The sequence below is a fragment of the Temnothorax americanus genome, unplaced genomic scaffold (assembly GCF_048541705.1).
Source record: "Temnothorax americanus isolate GAGA-0224 unplaced genomic scaffold, ASM4854170v1 Scaffold141, whole genome shotgun sequence".
Taxonomy (NCBI): Eukaryota; Metazoa; Arthropoda; class Insecta; order Hymenoptera; family Formicidae; genus Temnothorax; species Temnothorax americanus.
The window spans coordinates 76,353-94,338 of record NW_027509277.1 but is presented as its reverse complement, the minus strand read 5'-3'; the positions used below and the strand labels follow the sequence as shown (position 1 = coordinate 94,338).

General features: G+C 38.0%; 2 protein-coding genes across 4 annotated transcripts; both read right to left on the bottom strand.

Moving 5' to 3' along the window:
• Nucleotides 1-609: 609 nt before the first annotated feature.
• LOC143894779 (ankyrin repeat domain-containing protein 13C-like) lies at nt 610-10,453 on the bottom strand. Of its 3 annotated transcripts, none has more exons than XM_077401408.1 (5): nt 10,308-10,453; nt 9,885-10,188; nt 9,233-9,728; nt 8,663-9,063; nt 610-7,874 (listed from the first exon to the last, which is right to left on the bottom strand). In XM_077401408.1, exons 3-5 carry the CDS (start codon nt 9,392-9,394, stop codon nt 7,859-7,861), a joined length of 579 nt encoding a protein of 192 aa, XP_077257534.1. In that variant the 5' UTR covers nt 9,395-9,728; nt 9,885-10,188; nt 10,308-10,453; the 3' UTR covers nt 610-7,858. The 3 variants fall into 3 exon arrangements, with proteins under 3 accessions (XP_077257534.1, XP_077257532.1, XP_077257533.1); XM_077401406.1 differs by lacking the exon at nt 610-7,874 and adding an exon at nt 8,076-8,335; XM_077401407.1 differs by lacking the exons at nt 610-7,874; nt 10,308-10,453 and adding an exon at nt 8,076-8,335 and having other exon boundaries at nt 9,885-10,200.
• A 2,245-nt stretch (nt 10,454-12,698) lies between these two features.
• LOC143894783 (uncharacterized) lies at nt 12,699-14,216 on the bottom strand. The gene has a single exon (XM_077401415.1). The coding sequence runs from the start codon at nt 14,214-14,216 to the stop codon at nt 12,699-12,701; it is 1,518 nt and encodes a 505-aa protein (XP_077257541.1).
• Between the last annotated feature and the right edge of the window lie 3,770 nt (nt 14,217-17,986).

Sequence of the window (17,986 nt, the reverse complement as noted above, 5' to 3'; positions counted from 1 at the left end):
GTTTGCGCCAAGTTCTCCGAGACGAACGTCATCTCGGAGCCCTGGTCGAGTAACGCTTTGACGACGGCGGTACGGCCGGACGCACTGCGGACCGTGATCCACGCTGTCGCCAATAAAATCGGCGAGCGATTTTTCGCCGCCGCGAAAAAAGAGTTGACCTCCGATTTCGAGTCAGAGGCTTGAGGCGACGAGCAGTTAATCGCCGCATTGTCCTTTGAGGAAGAACTGTCGCTAGAGACAGCGCCTGTGGCACTGAAGCAAGAGTCCAAGTCGGAATGCAGCAGAGAGTGATGCCTTTTATGACATACGCGACAAGAATATTTACTTTTGCAATCCTGCACGGAGTGTTTGGTACTTAAGCAATTAAAACACCTTTTGTGTTGTTTAATGATCTCTCGACGCTGACTCGTATTCTTGCTTATAAACGATGGACACAGATTTATGAAGTGTGACGCTTTACATAAAGGACACGGAGTCGAGTAGTTGGCGGAGGCGTTCGCGGCGTGCACTTGCGACGAGTTCGCAGATTTCGACGCAGTTTTGCTTGAGGAACCGATCGCACAGTCTTCGAGCGCGCGGGTACGAGATTTGAGAAACCGACAAAGGTCTTCGTATGATTGCAGATCATCGGTATCGCTCGATTTTACATTCCACGCTTTATGCGTTATCGGATCTAATTTATGTACGATGAGGTGAACGAGAACATCGTTCCACAATTCATCAGGTCGGCGCTTTAGATTTTTAAGAGAAGCTACCACGGTACTGACTTTATCGTACAATGTATGTAAATCCGAAGCAGACTCGCGCGTGATTTTCGGTAACTCAATTAGAGTAGAAAGATGCAAATTAAGAGACCTTCGTTTGTGCTCGTACCGCGCGATGAGAGCTTGCCATGCAATGGCAAAATTATCCGCGGTAATCGAGATATTTGCGATGCACTCGGCCGCGCGACCCTTCAAACATGAAGCGAGAAAATGCATGCGCGCGAAATCATCGAGATCTTTGTTATTCTTAATTAACGCGGTGAATCTATCGCAAAACGTCTCCCAGTCGTCGTGGTCGCCATCGAACGGAGGCAATTTAATCGGAGGCAGATGTGAGAGAGAGAACGCCGGTACCGTTAAGTTCGATCGCGAACTCGATAAAATAGGGTTCGGACTCACGACCGGTTCCAATTCCTCCAGGCACTCCGTCATGTAGTCGAGGGCGTGTTGATAGGCTGCGAGAGTTGTGTCGAAGGCGTTGTCCTGGAAGTAGCTCAGGGCTGCTTGGCTCGATTCAGGAATCCGATGCAGGATATCTGCGTGGCCGTCGAAGAACGGAGCCCAGAGCTCCTTTAGAGATTGAATGCGGGAACGCACCTTCGCCGGGGTTAAGTTCCCCTTTCCGATTTTCTTGAAATTATCGAGATAACGCTCGATCGAACGTTGAAGCTGCAACTGTTTCTCGAGATGCTCGGACATGGTGACGAATATGCACACTTGTCACACACTCGACCCTCCACACGCTTCTATCCGGCTCGAAGGACCAAAATGTTCGGGCGTCGCTTTCCGACGGTCGCCCTGAATCTGGATTCCGCTCAGAGTTGAGCGAGAAGCGTGGATAACGCGAGTCGTAAATTTGCGGGAGGAATGAGTTTAAGCACTCGGAACACAGATTGCACAAAGAAATATATAGTCTTTATTTCAAGAACGGAAAAGACGCGAGGGGGAACAACGGATCGTGCGCCGCGGATTCGGAAATCTTCTGAGTCGTTCGTACTTTTCTGCCAGGTATCGCGAACGGAAATCTTGTCTCGACTTCTCGCATCGAAGCCTCTCGCGGAGCGGAGATCTTGTACGCGTCGAACGGAAATCTTGAGCGCGCGGCAGAAGAACGATCGCGAGCGGAGCACGACCGGAAGTTTTCGGACCCCTCGCTAAGTAGTACACTTGATGAAAAAATATAAGTAACTTAGATCCGCACTTTGAGACGAAACGAGCGAGTAGCGATTCAAACAGCGATTTAAGAGGGAGAGAGCCGTGCTGTCTTTAGACGAGGATTGATACGCGACGACTTTCGGCTATGAGTTCTGGCCCACGACTTGAGGCTATATAGGAATCCTCAGCAACGACTGAATGTCCGGCGAGCGAATTCGCCGTTTACTCAAGAGGGTTGTTTTTCAGGAACGAACGCGCGATGAGAGCTGAATTGCTATTCGTCCGTATGGTCACATCACGCGTCACAACAACCATTTCCGTGCTTCGACAAATAAGGGAGCACTCTCGTAACGCGTGATCGCGATCGATGGGCTTCGAGGGCGCGGGGATCGCGGGGAACGTATGTTTCGCACAAGGTCGACAGAGCTCGAACCACATAAACATCGGTATTTCTCAATGTTAAATATAATAAAGTTTTTGAGCCGATGTTTCGCGTAGGAAAGTTCGACGGATCTCGAACAATTGTTTCAACAATTTATTTCGTTTCTTTAATCAAGAATTAATTAATTCAACTAATGTTTAGTTAACTGCAATGTCTCCGTCTTGCCGTGGGTGCGAGGATGCCTTAGGATGCAAGGGGGGGTGACTGATACACAACTCGTTATGAAATGCACTCTGATATATATATTCTCTCTCAGCCTCGCCGCGTGGCTTACACTCACTCGACTTCCGGCTTACATATCTCCGCGAGCGTCTCGCTGTTCTTACGCACTCTCGCTCGCCAGTACGTGGTGCCCTCTCTCTCTACGCGCATACACCACATTAACTAACTAAAATGTTTAGTTGAACGTATCGGACTAAATATTTCTTGGGATTGACAAATTTTTTTTCTCAGTGTATGTTCTCTGTAATTGGCGCTGTAATTTAAAAAGAGATAACATTTCTTTTTTGTAAATGTAATAATAGATCACTTGAAGCGCGACTCATTTTTTATAAGGTAACGTAATTTTGTGATGTATCACTTGAGTAATAATTTTTTGGAAATAAAAATACTACTGTATAGGTTTCTCCGAGATTTTTCAAGATACAAAGATTACGTCTACCACTTGTTACTTAGATTTTTTTTAGGTATAATACTACCACGTCTACCACTGTTTTTTTTTTTTTGAGGTAACAACATATTTGGAAATAAAAATACTACTGTTTAGTTTTTTTTCGAGATTTTTTGAGATACATACAAAGATTACGTTTACCACTTGTTACTTCGGTTTTTTCGAGGTAAAGATACTACTGCTTAAGTTTTTTTGAGATTTTTCGAAATACAAAGATTACGTCTACCACTTGTTACTTAGATTTTTTTGAGGTATAATACTACCACTGTTTTTTTTCGAGGTAACAACATATACACTACTATGCGTGTACTTGGCGCCTTTCTTTACCTTTTTTTTAAAAAAGGTAATTTTGTACAGATATCACGCCTTTTTGTAATATTACGCATTGTATAAACAGTATGTACATACAGGGTGTTATTTCGAGGTATAATACTACCACTTTGTTTTTTTCGAGGTAACAACATAATACATATATACTATACTATACGTGTACTTGGCGCATTTTTTTACCTTTTTTTTGAAAAAAAGTAATTTTGTACGGATTGTGATTAACACAAAATTGAAATAAATATATACCAACAATTTTACGTCATGTACACAAGATTTTAGGTATCGCAATATTCCCTTCCTTTAACAGAAGAATTACCGATGATTATTTTCTTCTATTTACTTTTTTTCTTTAACACACTAGAATATTACATTGATGCAGATTAATTCCTACTATTTAAGTATATATATATATATTTTTTTTTTAAAGGGATAAAGGGAAAATATATTAAACGTATTGTTGTAACAAATCATGGAAAATCTCGGAAGATACACCGTTATAAATTCGAGCAATTTTTATTTTTAAAAAATCAGTCATCTTGACTTCTTAAGTATAGTTCTCATACTTAAAATAGTAATGTCCATTTCTACCAATGCAGATTAACTTTAATCTCGGTTCGACTTAATTTTTTTTTATCTTTTTCTAAGTTTTAAGAATTAAATTAAAGTTGATCTACATTGATAAAGATAGACATAAGTGTGTGCTAGGTGTGCGTGTGTTCACGCACGACTCCTCAGTTTTGGCTGCGTCAGCCGCGGAGGGAAGGCCGCAAGTAAAATTGGCCGCAAGTATATAGTTCAAGATCGCGCGACACGTAACATATGCAGGGGATGACCGTGCTCGGATTACGCGGCAATACACGGCAATTAATAGACTCGCATGTCGAAGTAACACGAAGTAACACGCGTAATGATTCCGCCCGCCCCTTCGTACTCATGCATCGCATTGCGATCGGTACGTGCCTTTTAATTGATCAGTTAATCACGATCTTACAATTAGGAAAGTTACATCATTCATTCTTTCCGATAATTTTTTTTTCTGAAATCATAAAATTCATATTTTTAATATAAGCAAAAAAGATTAGATATGTTAAGAAAGAAAAATAAGTTCTAGACGACGATAGCATGAACCACTTGTATGGATAACGATGTTAAAATAGTCTTCGATCGTCTATCGGCAGTTATCGTCGAATATTATGGCGCTATATGTACTAGAGAGCCCGTATTAGCTCAAATTAATTCTCGACTAAGAAGCTTATAACGGAATCCCAACCAACACACAGAATACTCTAGTAAAATTGGAGCAACAGTTATATTGCGAGAATCTCACAATATGGCTGTTCTATGTTGGGATTATTCGAGAGAAATGTTTCCAATTGAAATAATTCCATTTTTCGTGAGATTTATAAACATTTAAATATCTGAAAATTTCTTGCAACGTAATGTTACGTACGTGTGCAACGCGTCAATATTTAGAAAGATTCAAGTAAAATATAGGAGGAAATGTTATTCTAAACTTTATTAAAGTAACGATACAGCTCGGTAAAATTCATGTTATGAACAAAACTGACAGGCCGAGCAAAAATATAGTTACGCGAGCGAATCACTTTCAAATCTTAAGGTTTACATTTACTTTCTAAAAAGGCAAGATGTTTTTTAAAAACAATAATTATTAACAATTAAAATGTGTAAGATAAAAGCTAGAGTTTCATTATTCAAAGTTTTAACAGAAAGGAGATACGTAAAACAAAGAGATGATATAAAGACAAATATCACCAAATGTTGTGTCAACATAAATTGCAAGATGGATTTATATATCGAGATATCGCATTAAGCGATGCTTGTTAAGAGAATTGTTTAAAAAAAGACTCATCGAGAAGGATTTAAAAGTACTAGAAATCTCGAAATCCTGAGATGGAAGGTGTCGCACGTAACAGCACCCCGAGCACCCGACATACATACGCAATCTGTATACATTTAAATATCTTTGATACTCTGATATACCTTTACTAGTGATACTTTATATCTTACTTAATGATCAAGGATTGTAATCGATATCAAAAATACCGATATTGATATTTTGCATTTTTCTTTTATTTCATATACAATCAACCTAACTGTGAACAAAACGTAATGGAATTTGTACAACTGAATAATAGGCAAGAAAAATCCACTCGTTTATTTCGAAATCTGTGTCTATTATTCGTTAAAAAATCCAGAACATCGCAAAAACATGATCGAGCTAGGTCTCGTCGTGATTGTTCGAGAGAGAGTCATTCGGTGGCGAGGAGAAAAATCAACCCGCACTCATATACTTTCGCATTCTTCAAATAATAATGTCCATCTCGCTTATACACAACGCAATATGCACCCGGGGTCATTATAATGTCTAAAGTATATACATAAGTTAAGGCGCTTATTAGGACGTATGACGTATATAGGAAATGGACTCCTGTGCACAAATTCGTGTTTTAAGGTGGTCGGATGTCCCCCTCTTCATCACCCTCGTCAAGAACGAGCTACCGATCGCGCACAACTAAGGCGTGAGACGCTTTGCCTCGGAAGTGATTGTAATGAAGGTCACAATTATAATTTATATATAATTCTATGATTATAAGTTAGCTTAATTTTAGACGCGTCCAACGTTTGTCATTAAGATGCGAAAAGGGGACAAGAGGAGTACAAATGGACATCAACACGAAAATCAGGCTAAAAGTATCTACCCATCTAAACCCGACCACCGTTTTAGGACATTAATGACCTTATATGATGGATATAAAATACTGAAAATCTGCATCTACAAAGAAATTCGAAATTCTGTTGAAAATATTGAATCGAAATAAACCTTATTCTATTTCAAAGCGCGAAGAAACTTTGTAAATGCAGGTATATATATAGAAAAACTTCTTTCTTTAATTAAATGAAAAATTGAAATCGGTATCATTTTTCGTGAATTAATCCTCATAAATACAAATAAATGTTAAATTCTTATTTTTCGTGTAATTTCAGTAATTTGAAGTAAACTTAAATTATTTATTTCCGCAGTATTTTAATATAATACTGAAGTGTGTCAAGATGTTTGTATTAAAAATATGAAAAAACTACGGTAAGAATGACATGCGATCAAATCTTCATTAAGAGAAAGTTTAATTGATAAAAAAATCTGAAAATGATTTGTGGTTATAATCGTGAAATACACTTCGCGTAGTTACATTTAGAATTATACGTAAACGACAGTTAGTACTAGTTAGTACTGAATGCGGTATGAGTACGAATCGTTATATTTAAAGATGACTTTATGCATTGATTCATGCAAGGTTAAAAAGCCGTTAAAAACGGTGTTTTGTACTAAAAAAAAAAAGAAAAATATTAACAATCATTATAGTATAAACTATATAATTGTAAGTCGGTAATACTGAAGAATATATTTTAGACTAATATTCTTTTACACGACCAATTGTGAATGCTATAGTATTTACGAAATTCCGATAGTAAAAATACATATTGATCGTGAGAGTAGCGAAGAAATAAATATGAACAGTTATCTTCGCTGATTAGAGTAAATAGGTAATTCGCGAAAAATGTAGAATACAATTATAGCAATATTCGTCATCTAATCTATTCTCCTTGATTTTAAGCCCTTTGGCCCATCGCTGCAATCATATTGGATCATGATATACAATGGAACATAATACAATAAAAAATCATAAAAACATATTTACTACCGTTTATCAAAGTTATTTGTTTTTTTACACCTGTTGCTGCTAGCAAGAATTTACGTATGTCACAAAGATAAATCGTGTATAATGATCGTCCTAATCTAAGACTGCAGTGACAGATCGAGAATCGTAAAGTCCGTACCAGACCAAGCATCAAAGATCGAGGATTAATTGGAGATTAAATTTTTACCAACAGATAACATTTTAATCTTAATCCACTTTGTTCCGATTGGTTAAACTTTAATCTCCAATTTGCGATTCTTTGTCATCGGTGCGTGATCTTACACGGGTTTAAGAAAGACTCCCTAGTTTGAGAAATCATTGATTCAATTCTCAAACACAGTCAAATAGTGGGAAATCCAAACGTTGTGTTTTTAAACGTCAGATTGTATCACTCATCGTACATACATAATATATACTTCTTCGAGTGCAGCACGACATACGAATGATCTTTATCTCTATAAACATTAATAGGATTCGCAAATCAAGTAGACAAACATGATTGAGTTAGGTATTAAATAGTATGCAAATTTCTCTGATTCAGTACAGATTTGTCTTCTGTAACTTTACTTCCTTATTGAGAACATCCCGTAAGTATTCGACACTATTCGCTGTTAGGTGTGATCAAATTATGACAATAAGTTATTCAATGAACAACATAATGGCTCGCGTAGATGCTTTCCAGACTGGCTGAAATCACGAAAGCCAGATTGTCCCCTAGCATAGAAGAAAACAGACCCCGACTAGGCTGAATCTTGATTAATATTAGGATGTCGAAACGTCATAAGTCTGGAAATCTGCAAAGCAATTGTTAATGATTAGTAAAAAAAAATGTCGTTTATAGTGTAAGTGCAAAATGATATAAGAATTGGACGGATGAGTATATGTACAATGTTAAATTGCAACTATACTTTTACTATTCTTAGAATATAATTTTTTTAAGAATGTAAAAAATTAACCCTTTAAATGCCGCAGGCAGTTGTAAAAACTTATGCAAAAATACCAAGCAAACATAATACACCCACTGTTACACCCGAATTATCAAAAGTTGATTAGCCAAAATATGAAAAATTCTATTAGTACTGACATAATTTAATTAAACAAAAAAATCACATAATTTGTTAACAAGACAAAAAATTTGTTAGAAATGATAGACATTTGCGGTAAGGCTTTTTTTTATTTTTATCTTGAAGTTTATCCTCGAGCACATGACGCGGTATGAAGAACCATCATCATAGTTAGGTACGCACCGTAACCTCTGAAATGTATTATTGTGCTTCAGACTTAATATATGTGAAACGAAGCTTTCAATATAATATATATAATTTAATCGTATTATATTCTTAAAAGGTTCGAAATAAAGATCACTGTATATTTTATAGATTTTTTTTACGTGGTCTTGGTTTATAACATCAGTCAAATAAAATTTTTCCAATATGTCGTTATAAGAATTATATTCATAAGAAAATATATTCTAAAATGTGATCAATTTTACAAAAATTGTAAACTAGAATTATACCAATCTTTTATGGACAATCTATAAAATAATACAGTACTTAATCTACTTTATCGTGAGTAAATTTACCTCATTGGATCTTCAAAGTAGTCTGATGGCACTTGAAACAATTCTGGATCTATGTCGTTTCGGAAGGCAAACTCTTGAAAAGTTATTTTAGCAGTGACTGTAGGCAGAATCGGTATGTCGATCTTAACCGGGAATCCGGGGGGCAACTTCATAAGTACGAATTGGCGTAGCTTGCTTAGATGTTTAAACGGCGTGATCACTTCCAGAACATTGAGTAGCATGTCGACGGTGAGAGAGAAATCGGGACTCATTGCCACAGTAGCTTTGAAAGATTTGCTACTTTCCTTGTAAACGAGATTTCTTCCTAGAAGTGGACATTGACCAGGTAGAGCAACAACATATTCATCCCACGTTATATTCGATTCTGGTGGTGGATTCAACGATGCTTTTCTCATAGGAGGCTAAATAGATAAATTTAGAAATTAATTTATTTTGACACATATTGCAAGAATAAAAGATATTGCAAGAAAATATTTAGATGACTTCTCGCTTTACAATTTAATATATGATTGCAAGAAACAGAAACCCTAAAAAGCAACAATAGATTTTACATTGCAATTAAACTCTTACTTCGCCATTTTTAAATCCTTGAGAGCTGCCTTTAGTAAGGGTATAACAGACAACGAGAGGATCAAACCTTCTTGAATTAGCGACGGTTTGTATATCTTCGTTCTCTACGCCTAGTGCCTTTGGAAGCGAAGGAGTTCCTCCGGTCATTAAAACCAAGACCATTTTCTTTGCTTTTGCGCTATTCGGAAAATCGACAACCACACCGCCATAAAAGCCAGCTTTTGTGGCTTGCGCCGTGATTAATTCAACCTGTTCACCGTTCTCTGGATAGAATTGTAACACTGTTCTTGCGCTTCTTGACAGGCATGCATACAACGTTGAGAAGAAACGATATAAACGTTTTGTAGGATTGTGCAAAGTTCTGCTTGCATAGCACAACCACTGAAGCGCAGAAATACTGACAGCCTCATCAAACGTACCAGCTTTAAATGGCAATCCTTGACCTATATCTCCCAAAATTAAGTCACCATCTAATTCTCTTTCATCACAGCTACGTCTAAAAATAACGTAATATGTTAATATGATTATATATCATCTTTCACGCAAATTTTTAGACAGCGTTACTAGCAACGTGCACGACTTTATTTGAGGTTATAATTGGGTACAACATTCATCGCACGATATTTATCTTAATTGCAAATCGGAAACGTACCTCGAGTCCAGCTCTTCTGCGATCAACGAAGTCGTGATCGAACGTGTCAGTCGTCACTTTCTGCCAAGCGTAGAGAACCTTCTGTTCCGGCAGCGGTGCAATGGTAACACGATGTAGGGATACGAAACAGATAAGAGCACGAAGCAATTCAAATTCAGTATATCGCCGGCACGATTATACGGTGTTTACTGCCGTTTCGCGTACGCGCGTTCGGCTCGTGCAAACGTTATTCACGCGCGGCCGCAATCGCGCGGCAGAAACGCTTCGTGTGAACAGGCTCCTTGATCTCAGTATCCTCAGCACTCTGCCGTCAATATAAAAATAAAAAATAATATAATAGGTTAATAACCTGTATGTATAAACACTCACGTAAACGTAGTAAACAGTAAATAGGTTATATAACCTGTATGTATAAACACTCACGTAAAGGGGGATTCGCATGGCGAACGCTGTAGAGAGTAGACGTGTCGAGAAAGTTAGCGAGCGATAGTAATAGGGTGTTATTAGACGAGAGTGATAGAAGAGAGATTAGAGGTTACCCTAGAGGCAAAGTTAAACAAAAAAAAAAGAAATAATTAAGAAAAGTTTTATTGCCCCCCCACGGAAGGGGGGTCACTTAGGCGGGAAACAAGCGCGAGGTTATGTTAGTAATAACAAGTACGAATAGGGAATTTGCATGAAAAAAATATTGCATTTTTTTTATTTGTAATTTAAATATACATTATTATAAATTTATTTACAACAAAATTTTAAATTTTAATCAATAAATAGGTAGTCAAAAATGAAATTAAATTTTAATAATATTTGAAATTTTCTGTGCTGTGAGAAAACGATTTTGATTGGCTGACAAGTGCATGACGTCACATTGCAATAGTCTCAACTCTCCGTCTGCTAGGCTGCGTTTGGAAACGTCACCCGAGTGCACACGAGTATACTCCCTTCTCTTTCTATCTCTTTTTTTTTGGTTGCTCCTATCGGGTCAGGAGCGTAGACGCCTTCAGTCCTGCCTTTGGACTATGTGACGCATATATTGAAGAACTAAATAATTCTGTTAATCTTTTTTATAAAATTGTAAATCACTCCAAGCTTGAACCAGTCTTCTCGCTGTATTATAACCTCAATAGCCTCGGTTCCCGCAATGCCGCGCTTCACCAACTCCTCGTCCATCTTCTCCCTCTGTCGGTCGTATATATACTGCACTACCAGATCACGTGATTGATATCTTCCTTCTCGTGCCCACATTCACATTCCGACGAATCGATATAACCTTTTCTTGCCAATGACTCTCCTAAATTGTAATGATTGGCTCGAATTCTATTTACGAACGAGTAAAAATACCTGTCAGCTTTAATTTTCTGGAACCAAGGTTTTTTCTTATTTTTGTCGTAAAAATAGTTGAAGTAAACTTTGCCCTTGTATCCACTTTCTCTGACTATAACCTCCTGGGTTCGCTGCCACGACTCCTGCTTGAATAAACTGCGATAATCCAATATAGGAACCTCTATGCTCTCGTCTGCCTCACCCTGCGCACCAATTCTTGCCAACAGGTCAGCCGCCTCGTTGCCTACATATCCACAGTGTGCCGGTATCCATCCGAATACAATTGTTAATCCATACTCCCTTTTAAGTTTAAAATGAGGTCTTCTAATATCTAATATGTACCGATTTTTATACACATCAAGCCTATTATTCTTAATAGCCTTTAACACGCTTTGACAGTCTGATAAAATTAAAATGCTGTTGCCAATATTTTTTCCTTGTGCCTTCTCATACTCCACTTTTTCTAGGGCCGCCTTGACCGCGAAAGCTTCTGCCGTAAATGAAGAGCTATGACTAGGGAGACTCACATAGAACGCCTCACTCCGCTCCTCGAACACTATTCCCGAACCCGTAGCATTGGACATCTCTGACCGTGATCCATCCGTATAAATCACCAAAGGGTTGTTCATCACGTACTTACGATTAAATTTTTTGATGAAGTCTAAATCCTTCTGACCGTATTTAAGGTCCTCCAAATTGTTCATAGCTTTGGTTTTTTTAACCGGGGGCACGTCCTTACCTACTTCGATGTCTACTATAATACTGTCCGTCAAGGCCTCGTACTCATATTCCCACAGGTCATATATTTCCTTAGGTTGTCCAATGTACCTCCTGAGCGGTCTAACTTTCTCCCATGCCACTGATATAACACTCTTTCTTAGGTTAGGGTGTCTAAGTCTAATAAACTGTTCCTTATTGCATAAGTTGTCGATACTTCGTCGAATCTCCTCGTTGCCATATTTTAAGATCTTGCAGCAGAAGTTCCTTGCCAACATCAGGGCTCGCTCGCTAAGTAGATCGACCTTGGCCTCCGCCAACATCACGTTCGTGGGAGTACTATTTCTATACCCCATCGCTGCGTTCTCAATCCTAGAAATTGACCCCTTTCCAACTTAAGAATCTGTTGTATCGTTACCGGGGCGTACACAAAACAACCGTAGTCCGAAACCGATCGGACCAAGCTCTTATACAGCATGAGAGCCGTACCTCCATCCGAACCTCTAGTGACATTATTCAAATAACGTAGAATGGAATTAGCCCTTTCGATCTTTGCCCTAACGTCTTGTACCTGGTTCTTATACGTCATTTGATTGTCCACACGTAATCCCAGAAACTTAGCTTCTCCGTTGTTAGGTACGCGTACCCCCTTGACCCGAATCGCCACATTCCTATCAATGAATCCACTCTTTGAGAATTCTACCAATGAAGTCTTTCGCGGTTCCAAATCCAGACCAATTAATCCCAAATTGTTGGCCACAATATTTACTGCTTCCTCTACACGTTTCCTGTTGTCTTTCTATTAGGCCCTGTTGTGTATACAACTATGTCGTCCGCGAACTGAAGTACGATCACGTCCTCACTAACATCCACCGTAATGTCGTTCGTGTTTAACGCGTACAGAATCGGATTCAAAACTGCACCTTGAGGCAGCCCCTTCCTAGATATTCTCTTAATTTTTTCTCTGCTACTAACGATGTACTCTACCTCCCTATCTTTTAACCATACCTTAATATACGATCTGATTCTTTTAGGACACTTCATCTTCTTCAGTTTCCTGTTGAGAATGTGAAATTGTACATTGTCATACGCAGACGAGACATCCAGAAAAGCCGCTAATCCGTAAGCACCACCGTGTATTGCCGCCTTAATATCCGCCGTCAACTTAGTCAGGTTCTCGATACAAGATTTTCCACGCCAAAATCCGTTCTGTAGTGGATGTATTTTACCCTCCCTCTCTGCCCACCAAACTAGCCGCTCGTTAACCAAGCGCTCCATCACTTTTCCAACGCACGAAGACAAGGATATAGGCCTGACTTTCTCCTTATTAGCTTTATCAATGAAAAGGACTTGATACTCCCGCCACTTTTTAGGAAATCCATTACCGCTCCAGATCTCATTGAACAGACTTAATAGAAAATCCAAAGCTCTTCGGGGAAGCTGTTTTATCATCTTGTAATCGATGCAATCAGCACCTGGTGCAAAATCCTTCCTAATCATATTTATTGCTCTATGCAATTCCTCCATTATGAATGGTGAGTCCATACAATTCTCTTCCTGTGATGGGTGCTCATCCTCATCTTCTACTTCCATAGAGACCCCTGGCGCCGACAATTTGTCGATCTCTTCCCTGATGACTTGATTCCGATCTATCACCTGCCATTTGTTCCAGTTTATCTTACTCTTTGCTTTCTTGAAGGTTCGCATAACGTTCCATACATACGTAAGACTGGTAAACCTAGTGATACTATTACAAAAGTGGTGAAAGTTTTCCTTCTCTGCTTCGACTCTTTTATACTCGAACCAAGCGTGTCTCGAATCTGTATGGTTAAGATAGATCTTCAACTTTTTTTTCCTATCTTTAATGGCTTTCGAACAATCTTCATCCCACCATCTCACCGGTTGTTTTTCTTTCTTAATAGATTTCTTTGCGGGCTGCGTAGGTCTCTTATATCCCTCTCCTCTTCCAGAAGCGACGTTGATCGCCTTCTTCATGCTGGCCATAAAAATTTCATATTTTTCTTGCAGCTTTTTACCTGAACATGTAACCTCGATCTTCTCCATTTCTTTTTCCATAATATCCTGAAATTTGTCCCAATCAGTTGTTTTTGTTGATAGTCGATTCGTGGTTTTCTTGTACACGAAGACATCCGTGTCCACCTCCATAAGGATGGGAAAGTGATCTGAATTCCACACATTCGGCAATTGTTTGTAACTAATAAAATCTATTATTGGAGTATCAGAAAACACAAGATCCAAATTTGAAATTTGGCGTCTTTTTGAGGCAATATACATGTTCTCTCTGTAATTGGCGCTCTAAATTTAAAGAGATATCATTTCTTTTTTGTAATGGTAATAGATCACTTGAAGCCCGACTCTTCTTTTTGATAAGGTAACATAATTTTGTGACGTATATCACTTGGGTTATAATTTTTCGGAAATAAAGATACTAACTGCTTAGATTCTTTCGAGATTTTTCGAGATATAAAGATCTACCACTTCCCTAGTAAAACAGGAACGTGGAATCCACGTTTCTTTCATGTGGACCAGCGACGTAGAATTCACGTAGACAATCGAGTGGATCATCCGCTTAAAAACGGTAGTCGGATCCACGTGGATGAGATCATCGATTCGACGTGGAATTTACGTGAAAGTTTCACGTCCCTTACAGAAAAAAGTACTAAAAATACACAGTAATAAATTACTGGATTACTGGTGCTTATTATTGTTAGTATTGAATTACTCACTCAAAAAAAACCTCTTAATACTAGAGGACACTGATTTCCGATATTTACCCGGCATAAAAAAAAATTATTTTTATTGAAATTTTATTACTAATTTATAACTAAATTTGAATTTGTTTCTTAAGATGCAGTCTATGATTATAAATATTTTCTCGTATTTGAAAAACTCAGAAAAACACACTTACCTTGGTGGGATTCGAACTCGAGACCTCTGGATCGTGAGCTAACTGCCTTACGTGGTAGACTACTTCTTAATTAGATGTAAGTGTTATATATAGTCTACATATGTCGTAACCAGCGCAAATATATAATTTTTCAAAAATCATCTTAAGAAACAAATTTAGTTTAAAAAAAGTAATAAAATTTTTAATTGGATATATGATATTATTTCTTAATGTCGGGTGAATATCCGAAACCAGTGCCGGCTCATTATGAAATTTTGTGTTCGTAAATATATTTATGAAAAAAGTATATTTATAAAGTTAAAACATTCTTATCAAATCCTTACAAAGGCCTCATTAGATAAATATCCTTTAACCTTTAACCATATAGTTGCAAACATATAGTTGATGGATCAGCTTGATTAATTATAAATTATTCATTAAAACGTTCCATTTAGCTATATTAATTGCGATTGACAACATCAATGTCTCCTGAGATTGATAAATTATATGTCAGTAAAACAGTGGAAATATCTACGCAAAATCTACATTGATATTACGCGGATAAGATACTTTGATTTTATCGATGGAAAAGAAACGTTGAATCCACGCGGATAAGGTACTTCGATTTTGGCGATGGAAGAGAAACGTTGAATCTACGCGGATAAGGTACTTCGATTTTGGCGATGGAGAAGAAACGTTGAATCTACGCGGATAAGGTACTTCGATTTTAGCGATAGAAAAGAAACGTTGAATCCACGCGGATAAGGAACTTTGATTTTGACGATGGAAAAAAAAACGTTGAATCTACGTGGATAAGGTACTTCGATTTTAGCGATAGAAAAGAAACGTTGAATCCACGCGAATAAGGTTCTTTGATTTTGACGATAAAAAAGAAACGTTGAATCTACGTGGATAACTCGCGGATGAATCTCCATCCACGTATTACGTAGATTCGACGCAGATGCGACGTACCTGTTTTACTGGGGTTGTTACTTAGGTTTTTTCGAGGTATCATACTACCACTTTATTTTTTTTTAGGTAACAACATATACACTATTATACGTGTACTTGGAGTCTTTTTTATACGTTTTTTTAAAAAAGGTAATTTTGTGCGGATATCACGCCTTTTTGTAGTATATTACGCATTTTATAAACAGTATGTACAGGATAAAGCTATTTGGAGGTATAATACTACCACTTTGTTTTTTTTTCAAGGTAACAACATAACAGGGTAACAACATAATACATATACACTACTATGCGTGTACTTGGCGCTCTTTTTTACCTATTTTTTTAAAAAGGTAATTTTGCACGGATATCACGCCATTTTGTAGTGTTACGCATCTTAATCTTATAAACAATATATCTTATAATCTTATAAACAGTATATAATACAAGGTATGAAGCTAAAAGTGTTACGGACTATTATTTCTAAAGAAAACAACAATTTAATATTTTGCTTAGTTTTTTTTAAATAATAATCTGTAACCCTTTTAGTTGTACACCTTGTATATATTTTTTAATTTCAACATAAAACATAATCGCAATAAAGCATGATTAATGTTAATAAGTCGTTAACTGTAAAATTTTTTATTTATTTTTATTTGCGTGTCTTACTGAATGTTGTTCGCAACTGTATATGTACCGATATCTTCAGGTATCGATATTTTTGATAATTATTTTTACGTCAGACATAATTTTAATTCATTCAATTTTTATTATGTCTAGACATAATTTTCGTCCAATTTTTATTATGTCTAGACATAATTTTAATTTAGCGATTTTTATTATGTCATGACAAAATTTTAATTCTGCCGCTAGGGAAATTTTAAGTCGATTTTTATGAATCAAGCTTGAATTTAATGTCTAGCTGTCCCAGGTTGCCGATGACGAGGTCCACATAGTGCGCTTCGTAGTTTTCGGTGTCTACATGTATTAATACCTCGAATTCGATATCTACGTGTCCTACATTGGGTGCGTTCAGCCGATACTCCGCTAGCCTAACAATCGTGAACAGTCGCTCGTTTTCGCTCGTTACCTCTATTTTGACCTAATGGATTAAAAGGAGAGGAAACGAGCGAAAACGAGCGACTGCTCACGATTGCTAGGCTAGCGAAGTATCGGCTGAACGCACCCATTTAGATTTAAAGTTATTAATACACCTAGACACCAAAAACTATGAAGCGCAGTATGTGGACCTCGTCATCGGCAACCCGGAACACGTAGACATCAAATTCGAGGTATTATTACACCTAGACACCGAAAACTACAGAGCGCGCTATCTGGACTTCGTCATCAGCAACCTGGGACACCTAGACATAAATTTCAAAATATTAATACACGTAGACACCGAAAACTACAGGGCGCACTATGTGGACCTCGTCATCGGCAACCTGGGACACCTAGACATCGAATTCAACGTACGATTACACCTGGACACCGAAAATTATGAAGCGCACTATCTGGATTCCATCATCGGCAACCTGGGATACGTGGACATCGAATCCAAGGTATTAATACACGTAGACACCGAAAACTACGGAGCGCACTATGTGGACCTCGTCATCGGCAACCTGGGATACTTAAACATCGAATTCAAGGTATTAATACACGTAGACACCGAAAACTACGGAACTCACTATCTAGACATCATCATCGGCAACCTGGAACACCTAGACATCGCATTCAACGTATTATTACACCTGGACACCGAAAACTACGAAGCGCACTATGTGGACCTCGTCATCGGCAACCTGGGACACCTAGACATCGAATTCAACGTACGATTACACCTGGACACCGAAAACTATGAAGCGCACTATCTGGATCCCGTCATCGGCAACCTGGGACACGTGGACATCGAATTCAAGGTATTAATACACGTAGACACCGAAAACTACGGAGCGCACTATGTGGACCTCGTCATCGGCAACCTGGGACACGTAGACATCGAATTCAACGTATTATTACACCTGGACACCGAAAACTATGAAGCGCACTATCTGGACCTCGTCATCGGCAACCTGGGATACCTAGACATCGAATTCAAGCTTGATTCATAAGAATCGACTTAAAAATTCCTTAGCGGCACTTTCTGCCAAGCGTAGAGAATCTTCTTTTCCGCGTTGACTCAATAATATATTATTTATATATATAC

Excerpts from the sequence above, each read along its gene's own strand:
- LOC143894779 (XM_077401406.1), bottom strand. The coding sequence starts at position 9,394 with ATGGTCTTGGTTTTAATGACCGGAGGAACTCCTTCGCTTCCAAAGGCA. Across the intron at positions 9,064-9,232 it reads AAGGATTTAAAAATGGCGAA|CCTCCTATGAGAAAAGCATC; the intron begins GTAAGAGTTTAA and ends TTATCTATTTAG. Across the intron at positions 8,336-8,662 it reads TACTTTGAAGATCCAATGAG|AGGTTACGGTGCGTACCTAA; the intron begins GTAAATTTACTC and ends AATACATTTCAG.
- LOC143894783 (XM_077401415.1), bottom strand. The coding sequence starts at position 14,216 with ATGTATATTGCCTCAAAAAGACGCCAAATTTCAAATTTGGATCTTGTG.